The following is an 11054-nucleotide window of genomic DNA, read 5'->3' as shown; positions in this document are numbered from 1 at the left end:
TCATTCCTGAAGAAGGGCTTATGTCCGAAACGTCTATTCTCCTGTTCCCTGGATGCTGCCTGACCTGCTGCGCTTTTCCAGCAACACATTTTCAGCTCTGATCTCCAGCATCTGCAGACCTCACTTTCTCCTCAAATAATTTCCTTGGGACCAGATGTAAAGGTCCCCTGTGAAGGGGATAATGTAATGGCTCTCCCCTGTGTCTTTTGGCAGGGTGTCTGCTGGTGGCCCAGGTGTAACAAGAACATCTCCTACCTTAGGCTTGAAGTTCACATATTTACCATGTCTTTTCTGGACACTTGTTCATTTTCGGCCCTGGGCCATTCTCACCACATGGTTGGGGTTGCCCAGCTCCCACAGTTGGCATCTCCCGACAGAGGGTGAATTTCTGTGCCCCCATGGCATCCTGGATGTCCTGAGTTGATTTCTAAGTACTGTGCTCAGAGAAAGAGAGAGAGCAAGAGAGAGCACTCACAGAACACACAGACAGGGAGTGATTGACAGGTTAGGCAATAAAGGGTAATCAAGTGTGTAATCGCTGACCACAAAGTAAACAAACACTTAAACACAGAACAAACACAGCCAGATGGGACACCTGACACTGAGACAAGCCCTCAGTGACTACAGAACAAGCAGAGAAAGGTGGAGGCGTTAATACTTTATTAATAAAACTTAGGCAGAACTTTCATTTCATGAGCACTGATGGTTCCTTAAAAGAAAAACCATCATAGATCACCAAATGCAAAATAAATCAAGTCACCTCTGGATCTTGAGCTGCAGGGATTGAAACAGACATTCAATCACCCGCAAGCAAATGTGCATGCAAGGCCCAACACAAAGAGTCAAAAGTTTCTCCGAGGTTGACTGAACAAGTGCATCCAGGCACTAGGACGCTGTTGGGTACTAACATGAATTCTGACAGGCTGCTGGTCAGTCTCTCTCTGTCTCTGCTGCCCTGTAACTCAGCCACCTCATCCCAACCTCGCCCCAGGATCAAGTTCCTCAGCAACAAGGTAAGTGTGGGGTACTGAGGGAAGGGGGCTGGGAGGGGTCCTTTGTTTTTCAGAAATTTCCGGACTCCGTGATTTTAATTTAAGGGTTTGGGGGGAGGGGGGCGGGTGTGCTGACCACTTCCCTAAACTTATCTAAACTCAGGCCACAAAGGGTCGCGGAACCTACCTTCCCTATTCTGCTCCCAAACTGTATTGGCTGGTGACCTGTATAAACGGGGTATTCTTCCCGACCTCTCCACCCTACCCGCTCTCCGGACTATCACCCTCACCTTAACCTCCTTCCACCTATCGCATTCCCAACGCCCCTCCCCCAAGTCCCTCCTCCCTACCTTTTATCTTAGCCTGCTTGGCACACTCTCCTCATTCCTGAGGAAGGGCTTATGCCCAAAACGTCAATTCTCCTGCTCCTTGGATGCTGCCTGACCTGCTGCGCTTTTCCAGCAACACATTTTTCAGCATAAATGGGATATTCCCTACCCTACACTCTTAGCGTAACCCGGGGGTTGGGGTCCCACAACCTGATTGACCTCTGGTTCAGGCTGGGAATAGAGAACAGACTGCAGCACTGACAAACACAGAAACAAACAGGACAAACAGACAGAGACAAACACAGGACAAACACAAGACAGCAGGACCCATGTCAATTTCCCACAAGCTGTGGATTTCTCAATATTAAAGCGAAAATTTAACCTGCGAATCTCTGCTTCTGGCTTGCCATACTTTCTCTGCCTGACCATCTTTCCCCTGGCTGGATCAGCATCGTTACACAAATCCTGGCGCAAGTTGGATCACATGTGGGCCAAATTGTTGTTTCTTTTAAAATGTAGTTAATGAATTTAGGAGTCCCCCTGACTACCTCCCCAGGCCAAGTCTAAGGTTACTCAATTCTGAATTGTCGCAGTAGCCGACTGCCAACTAGTTAAAATTTGGTGATTAATTTATTCGTTTACTAGACTACCTCCACAGGCCAAGTCTGTGATAGCTGAATCCAATTCGCCACGGTCACTAGATCAGAATTGTGACCACCCTCCGCAGTCGTCCAGTCTTTCTCTGGTCTGACTTGCAGGGCAGGGCTGGCCGCCAGGTCTGAATTGGGCTAAATTTGAACTATCAGGATTGCTTACCGTGTTGAGAGACAAAAAGGGCCTGCCGACTAACGCCAAACTGTCGGAGAAATTAGCCCAAAAAAGCCGAGACCACACAAAGCAGATCGGGTGAAATTGACAAGCTGTTTATTACAAGTGATATCACTGGAAGAGAAATTGACGAGGCTGACACAGAACTGACAGCCTGTACAGGTAGATCAAGGGTTCTCTTCCTCGAGCTGAGGAAGAAGCCGGGTTTTATAATGATCTTGTACAAAAGGGTTAATTAGAAATGGGGGGTGATGCAATGTATCTGGAAATGGAGTAATCACGTTACAATGATGATAATCGGAAAACAGTTATCGGATGAATGTCCTGATTCTCGATACAATGCAACATCCTGACAGTATCAATGGGTCCGGAGCTTCCAGTCCTCTTCCCAGGTAGGTGAGTAACTTTCCTCCATTGTTCCTGTCCTGGGAGCTATGCGTTCCTCTCTGTCTGACCTGTTCTTTGTGTGGCTTTGGTATTGCTGGATTGTGAACTGCCCTCGGGATTTGGGATTGCAGTGGTGCTCTGTCATTGTTAGTGGGTGTTGGGGAGTGTATCCCCTTGTCTGCGAGTGCTGTCTGGTATCACTTGTCAGCCTGCTTGGTCCCTGCTGAGGCATTCTGGGTATTTCTGGTATAGTTTGGCCAAGTTTGCTTTCCTATGTTCTGTGTGGGCCTGTTATGGGTTGGCAGGGTGGCAGATCTTTTCCTCCAGATGTCATCTGCAAACTTACTAACTATTCCTATGTTCACATCCAAATCATTTATATAAATGATGAAAAGTAGTGGTCCCAACACCAATCCTTGTGGCACACAACTGGTCACAAGCCTCCAGTCTGAAAAGCAACCCTCCACCACCACCCTCTATCTCTACCTTCGAGCCAGTTCTGTATCCAAATGGTTAGTTCTCTCTGTATTCCATGTGATCTAACTTGCTAACCAATCTATCATGAGGAACCATGTCAAACACCTTACTAGATCACGTCTACTGCTCTGCCCTCATCAATCCTCTTCGTTACTTCTTCAAAAAACTGAATCAAGTCTGTGAGACATGATTTCCCATGCACAAAGCCATGTTGATTATCCCTAATCAGTCCTTGCCTTTCCAAATACATGTAAATCCTATCTCCCAGAATTCCCTCTAACAACTTGCTTCCCACTGAGGTCAGGCTCACCGGTCTATAGTTCCCTGGCTTGTCTTTACTGCCCTTCTTAAACAGTGGCACCACGTTTGCCAACCTCCAATCTTCTGGCACTTCACCTGTGACTATCGATGATGCAAATATCTCAGCAAGAGACCCAGCAATCACTTCCTAATTTCCCACTTAGTTCTAGGGTACACTTGATCAGGTCCTGAGGATTTATCCACCTTTGTGCATTTTAGGACATCCAGCACTTCCTTCACTGTAATATGGACATTTTCAAGATGTCACCATCTATCTCCCCACATTCTATATCTTCCATGTCCTTCTCCACAGTAAACACTGATGCAAAACACTCGTTTAGTATCTACCCCATCTCCTGCGGTTCTAAACATAGGCTGCCTTGCTGATCTTTGAGGGGCCCTATTCTCTCCCTAGTTATCCTTTGACCTTAATGCATTTATGAAATGCCTTTATATTCTCCTTAACCCTATTTGCCAAAGCTAGCATATGTCCCCTGTTTGCCTTCCACATTTGCCTCTTAAGTATACTCCACTGCCTTTTAACTCTTCTAAGGATTCACTTAATTGCAGCTATTCACAGGTAAAGGGATGGCTGGAAAATGGGAAGCCTACAAAAATGAGATAACAAGACACCAGAGATAGTATGTTCCTATTGGTGTGAAAGGCAAGGCTGATGGGTGTAAGGAATGCTGGATAACTAGAGAAATTTAGGTTTTGGTTAGGAAAAAAAAGGAAGCATATGACAGTAGCAAATGTGGAACACAGTCCATGTTTAATTTAGACAGTAAACATGAACACTGTAAATTAAATAGTGAATGTGGAACACGGTCCATGTTCAAATTAAACAATGAATGTGGAACACGGTCCATGTTCAAATTAAACAGTGAATGTGGAACACTGTCCATGTTCAAATAAACAGTGAATGTGGAACACAGTCCATGTTCAAATTAAACAGTGAATGTGGAACACTGTCCATGTTCAAATTAAACAGTGAATGTGGAACACAGTCCATGTTCAAATTAAACAATGAATGTGGAACACTGTCCATGTTCAAATTAAACATGAATGTGGAACACTGTCCATGTTCAAATTAAACAGTGAATGTGGAACACAGTCCATGTTCAAATTAAGCAGTGAATGTGGAACACTGTCCATGTTCAAATTAAACAGTGAATGTGGAACACAGTCCATGTTTAAATAAAACATTAAATTTGGAACATAGTCTATGTTTAAATTAAGGAGTAAATGTAGAACACAGTTCATGTTTAAATTAGAAGTACAATTTTGTCCTTTAAGAAACATTTGGGTAGGTACATTGATGGGATAGGTATGGAGGGATGTGGACTAAATGCAGGCAAATGGGACCAATTTATTCATGAACACTAGGTGCTATGACCATGACTAGAAAGTCGTATAGGGTCCAGACCAGGTAAGGTTAGCAGATTCTCTTCACCAAAATGCATTAATGAACCAGATGGGTTAATAACAACATAGTAAATACATGGTCACCACGGCTGAGGCCTATTCCAGATATATTTAATTACCTGAATTTAAATTCCCCAGCTACTTGGTGGGATTTGAGTGCATGTCATAGGGTCTTAGAATCATACAGCATGGAAACAGAGCCTTAGTTCCAACTCATCCATGGTGAACAGATATCCTGAACTGAATCAGTCCCATTTGCCTGCATTTGGCCTCTATCCCTCTAAACCTTTCCTACCCATGTACCTTTCCAAATGTCTTTTACATGTTGTAATAGTACCTTCCCCTACCACTTCCTCTGGTAGCTTGTTCCACATGCCACTCTCTGTGTCAAAAAAGTTGCCCCTCAGGTCCTTTTAAATGTTTCCCCTCTCACCTTAAACCTCGTGCCCTCTAGTTTTGGACTCCCCTAGACTAGGCAAAAAAAACACCTGCCTGTCAACTTTTTCTATGCCCCTCATGATTTTCTAAATCTCCATCAGGCAACCTCTCAACCTCCTATGCTCCAATGAAAAAAGTCACAGCCCACTCCTCATTAAAATTGCTGAATATTATTCAAATGGAGAAAGACTGCAGAAAGTTACAGAATAGAGGGATCTGTGGGGCCACAGGCATGAGTCACAAAAGACTAACATTTGAGGCAAATGGAATTAGCCTTTATGTGAAAATGAATGGTGTATAAAAGCAGGAAGGTTTTGGTAAAACTATTCAAGGTAATAGATCACAGATGAAATACATTTCACAAATTTGGGCCTATTATTGAAGGAAAGGTTTATTTGACGTTGGAGTCCAGAAAAGGTTTATTGCTAATATCAGCTGTGGAAGGATTTTCTTATGAGGAGATGGTGAGTACTTGGGGCTTATATTTATTAAAGATTAGAAGAGGAGAGAAGGCGTTAGTGAAATGTAGAAAATTCATCGGGAATTTGTCAGGGTAGATACAGAAAGTATTCTTAGAAGCATGGTATTCCAACTCTATCGACAAACACATTGACTTGGACCCCTGAGAAAATGAACAGGAAATGACATCACCATAGGAAATGACACCACCAACCCAAAGAAACCCAAACAAATAAATAGAAAGCAGGAATCATCAGCAGTGCTTCATCTGGAGGCTCACTGAAGATGTTACATAGTGTTTTAACAAAATGTCTGAAAATGAACCTTCCAGCTCAGTGAGCAAACCTACAACCACAACCTCAACCTGAGCTACAAATCTTCTCAAAACTCGCTAGCATTCAGAAAGGTTGCTTCCCCTAGTGGGAGAAACTCAGACCAGAAGGCATCATCCCAGAATAAGAAGTTGCCCATTTATGACAGATATACAACGGAATTTCTTCTCTCAGAGGATAGTAAATCTGTGGAATTCTTTACCACATAGAGCTGTCAAGACTGGGTCAACAAGTATGTTCAAGGCTGAGATGGACAGATTTATAATCTGTTACAGAATTAAGGGTTACAGGGAAAAGGCAGGAGGGTGGAATTGAGGCTGTCTGGTTAAGGCATGGTTTTATTAATTGATGGAGCAGACTCAATGGGCTGAATGGTTTTATCTGCTGTTAAATCTCATTGTCTAATGCAGCACTCCCTCGAGGCTGTGAGGCTATTGGACCTCACAGGGCCATGAAGCAGAAAGTAAATTAGAGGCTAAGCTGGTCTTTGTGGATTATGAGAGGGTACGCTGGTATTTGGGGTCTGTGATTATAGAGGGTACGCTGGTGTTTGGAGTCTGTGATTATTAGGAGGATACGCTAGTATTTGGGGTCTGTGATTATTAGAGGGTACGCTGGTGTTTGGGGTCTGTGATTATCAGAGGGTACGCTGGTGTTTGGGGTCTGTGATTATTAGAGGGCACGCTGGTATTTGGGGTCTGTGATTATTAGACGGTACGCTGTTATTTGGGGTCTGTGATTATTAGAGGGTACATTGGTATTTGGGGTCTGTGATTATTGGAGGGTACATTGGTATTTGGGGTCTGTGATTATTGGAGGGTACGCTGGTATTTGGGGTCTGTGATTATTAGAGGGTACGCTGGTATTTGGGGTCTGTGATTATTAGAGGGTACGCTGGTATTTGGGGTCTGTGATTATTAGAGGGTACGCTGGTATTTGGGGTCTGTGATTATTAGAGGGTACGCTGGTATTTGGGGTCTGTGATTATTAGAGGGTACGCTGGTATTTGGGGTCTGTGATTATTAGAGGGTACGCTGGTATTTGGGGTCTGTGATTATTAGAGGGTACGCTGGTATTTGGGGTCTGTGATTATTAGAGGGTACGCTGGTATTTGGGGTCTGTGATTATTAGAGGGTACGCTGGTATTTGGGGTCTGTGATTATTAGAGGGTACGCTGGTATTTGGGGTCTGTGATTATTAGAGGGTACGCTGGTATTTGGGGTCTGTGATTATTAGAGGGTACGCTGGTATTTGGGGTCTGTGATTATTAGAGGGTACGCTGGTATTTGGGGTCTGTGATTATTAGAGGGTACGCTGGTATTTGGGGTCTGTGATTATTAGAGGGTACGCTGGTATTTGGGGTCTGTGATTATTAGAGGGTACGCTGGTATTTGGGGTCTGTGATTATTAGAGGGTACGCTGGTATTTGGGGTCTGTGATTATTAGAGGGTACGCTGGTATTTGGGGTCTGTGATTATTAGAGGGTACGCTGGTATTTGGGGTCTGTGATTATTAGAGGGTACGCTGGTATTTGGGGTCTGTGATTATTAGAGGGTACGCTGGTATTTGGGGTCTGTGATTATTAGAGGGTACGCTGGTATTTGGGGTCTGTGATTATTAGAGGGTACGCTGGTATTTGGGGTCTGTGATTATTAGAGGGTACGCTGGTATTTGGGGTCTGTGATTATTAGAGGGTACGCTGGTATTTGGGGTCTGTGATTATTAGAGGGTACGCTGGTATTTGGGGTCTGTGATTATTAGAGGGTACGCTGGTATTTGGGGTCTGTGATTATTAGAGGGTACGCTGGTATTTGGGGTCTGTGATTATTAGAGGGTACGCTGGTATTTGGGGTCTGTGATTATTAGAGGGTACGCTGGTATTTGGGGTCTGTGATTATTAGAGGGTACGCTGGTATTTGGGGTCTGTGATTATTAGAGGGTACGCTGGTATTTGGGGTCTGTGATTATTAGAGGGTACGCTGGTATTTGGGGTCTGTGATTATTAGAGGGTACGCTGGTATTTGGGGTCTGTGATTATTAGAGGGTACGCTGGTATTTGGGGTCTGTGATTATTAGAGGGTACGCTGGTATTTGGGGTCTGTGATTATTAGAGGGTACGCTGGTATTTGGGGTCTGTGATTATTAGAGGGTACGCTGGTATTTGGGGTCTGTGATTATTAGAGGGTACGCTGGTATTTGGGGTCTGTGATTATTAGAGGGTACGCTGGTATTTGGGGTCTGTGATTATTAGAGGGTACGCTGGTATTTGGGGTCTGTGATTATTAGAGGGTACGCTGGTATTTGGGGTCTGTGATTATTAGAGGGTACGCTGGTATTTGGGGTCTGTGATTATTAGAGGGTACGCTGGTATTTGGGGTCTGTGATTATTAGAGGGTACGCTGGTATTTGGGGTCTGTGATTATTAGAGGGTACGCTGGTATTTGGGGTCTGTGATTATTAGAGGGTACGCTGGTATTTGGGGTCTGTGATTATTAGAGGGTACGCTGGTATTTGGGGTCTGTGATTATTAGAGGGTACGCTGGTATTTGGGGTCTGTGATTATTAGAGGGTACGCTGGTATTTGGGGTCTGTGATTATTAGAGGGTACGCTGGTATTTGGGGTCTGTGATTATTAGAGGGTACGCTGGTATTTGGGGTCTGTGATTATTAGAGGGTACGCTGGTATTTGGGGTCTGTGATTATTAGAGGGTACGCTGGTATTTGGGGTCTGTGATTATTAGAGGGTACGCTGGTATTTGGGGTCTGTGATTATTAGAGGGTACGCTGGTATTTGGGGTCTGTGATTATTAGAGGGTACGCTGGTATTTGGGGTCTGTGATTATTAGAGGGTACGCTGGTATTTGGGGTCTGTGATTATTAGAGGGTACGCTGGTATTTGGGGTCTGTGATTATTAGAGGGTACGCTGGTATTTGGGGTCTGTGATTATTAGAGGGTACGCTGGTATTTGGGGTCTGTGATTATTAGAGGGTACGCTGGTATTTGGGGTCTGTGATTATTAGAGGGTACGCTGGTATTTGGGGTCTGTGATTATTAGAGGGTACGCTGGTATTTGGGGTCTGTGATTATTAGAGGGTACGCTGGTATTTGGGGTCTGTGATTATTAGAGGGTACGCTGGTATTTGGGGTCTGTGATTATTAGAGGGTACGCTGGTATTTGGGGTCTGTGATTATTAGAGGGTACGCTGGTATTTGGGGTCTGTGATTATTAGAGGGTACGCTGGTATTTGGGGTCTGTGATTATTAGAGGGTACGCTGGTATTTGGGGTCTGTGATTATTAGAGGGTACGCTGGTATTTGGGGTCTGTGATTATTAGAGGGTACGCTGGTATTTGGGGTCTGTGATTATTAGAGGGTACGCTGGTATTTGGGGTCTGTGATTATTAGAGGGTACGCTGGTATTTGGGGTCTGTGATTATTAGAGGGTACGCTGGTATTTGGGGTCTGTGATTATTAGAGGGTACGCTGGTATTTGGGGTCTGTGATTATTAGAGGGTACGCTGGTATTTGGGGTCTGTGATTATTAGAGGGTACGCTGGTATTTGGGGTCTGTGATTATTAGAGGGTACGCTGGTATTTGGGGTCTGTGATTATTAGAGGGTACGCTGGTATTTGGGGTCTGTGATTATTAGAGGGTACGCTGGTATTTGGGGTCTGTGATTATTAGAGGGTACGCTGGTATTTGGGGTCTGTGATTATTAGAGGGTACGCTGGTATTTGGGGTCTTGTGATTGGGGGAATGGGGGTGTGATTGGGGAACGGGGTGGGGGGGGGCGGTGGGGCCAGGGGCATTTAGCGTCGGCTGGTTATTTGAAAAACGGACCATCCCTCTCTCAGACCGCACCTCCTTCCCTCCCTACCTCCCTCCTGGCAGGTTGATGGTGCAGAGTGTGTCGGCTCACTGCAAGAGGTCGGGAGATGGAGCCAAGTCCTTCATCGTTCTGCTGGCTGCCATGCTGCGGGGAGTCAGGGCTGAGAACAGAGGCCAGGGACCTGCCTGCCGACGCTGGCTGGCCAAGGGGCTGGCCCGACTGGAGCAGGAGGTGCTAGGGCCGGTGATGGGGAGGCAGCTGGCCCCGCACTGCGTCCAGGCCCTCAGTTCCTGTGACGGGCGCCTGCAGCTGAGGGCTGGGCCCGTCGCCCGGGTGCTCGAGGCCTACTTTGCAGGTAAGGTAGGCCCGACCCACACCCTCCTCCTCACACAACTGGCCTGGGACTACCTGGGGCAGTTGGGAGGGGGGCAAGAAGAGCGGGGCCTGCGGCTGGAGGCTGACTGCTTCCCGGGCCTGCTGGTCACCGTGCCCGGCCTACCCGTAGGCAGCAGCCGGGTGCTGGCGGGGCTGCCCCTGAGCCGAGGCCTCGCTCTGCCCTGCGGCCAGGCGCAGGGCCCAACCCTGGCGGTGGTGGTGGGGACCAGCCTGCTGCCCCCTCTGAGCCAGGCCGGGTCCACCCTGAGGCCGGAGGGGCTGGAGGGGCTATCCAAGGCCCGGAGCTGGGCCCAGGCCCGGCTGGAGGAGACGCTCAGCCAGCTGCAGGCCCTAGGAGTGGGGCTGCTGCTGTCAGGGCCAAGGCAGCCGGACTGCGTCCTGGAGCAGGCCTGGAACCACGGCCTGTCGGTGGTGCACTGCCTCCCAGACCAGGAGCTGGCCTTGCTCAGGAGGCTGAGTGGAGCGGAGGCGCACCACTGCCTGACAGGGCTCCGGCCAGTGGACATGCTACCGGCCAGCTTCATCAGGCCTAACCCCCTGGTCCCCCATAGTCAGCTCCTGCTAGGGTTCCCCGGTCTCCAGGGCTGCCAGCTTCACTGCCTGCTAGTGTGTGCTCCCACCCTCGGGCTGGCTCAACAGCTCCGAGACGCTCTCCACGGGGCCTTCACACTGCTCAGGCTCCTACTGCCTGGAACAGCAACTCTGCAGGAAGGCTGCGAGGGACAGGGGACTGGGGAATGGGAGAGAGAGGGTGAGGGACAGGGGACCGAGGAACTGGGGAGAGAGAGTGGGGTACAGGGGACTGAGGAACTGGGGAGAGAGAGTGAGGAACTGGGGAGAGAGAGTGGGGTACAGGGGAC

At 47.2% G+C, this 11054-nt stretch overlaps 1 protein-coding gene across 1 annotated transcript in view; it reads left to right on the top strand.

Annotated features, from left to right (window-relative positions):
- Positions 1-2510: 2510 nt before the first annotated feature.
- bbs10 (Bardet-Biedl syndrome 10) overlaps positions 2511-11054 on the top strand; it is a 9497-nt gene continuing 953 nt past the window's right edge. Inside the window, exons 1-2 of the mRNA XM_043686455.1 lie at positions 2511-2541; positions 9773-10986. Of these exons, the coding sequence (XP_043542390.1) occupies positions 2511-2541; positions 9773-10986 (1245 nt within the window). The remainder of the gene's footprint in view (positions 2542-9772; positions 10987-11054) is intronic.

This window comes from Chiloscyllium plagiosum, unplaced genomic scaffold, assembly GCF_004010195.1.
Source record: "Chiloscyllium plagiosum isolate BGI_BamShark_2017 unplaced genomic scaffold, ASM401019v2 scaf_5900, whole genome shotgun sequence".
Taxonomy (NCBI): domain Eukaryota; kingdom Metazoa; phylum Chordata; class Chondrichthyes; order Orectolobiformes; family Hemiscylliidae; genus Chiloscyllium; species Chiloscyllium plagiosum.
This window is presented reverse-complemented; position numbering and strand designations above follow the sequence as displayed.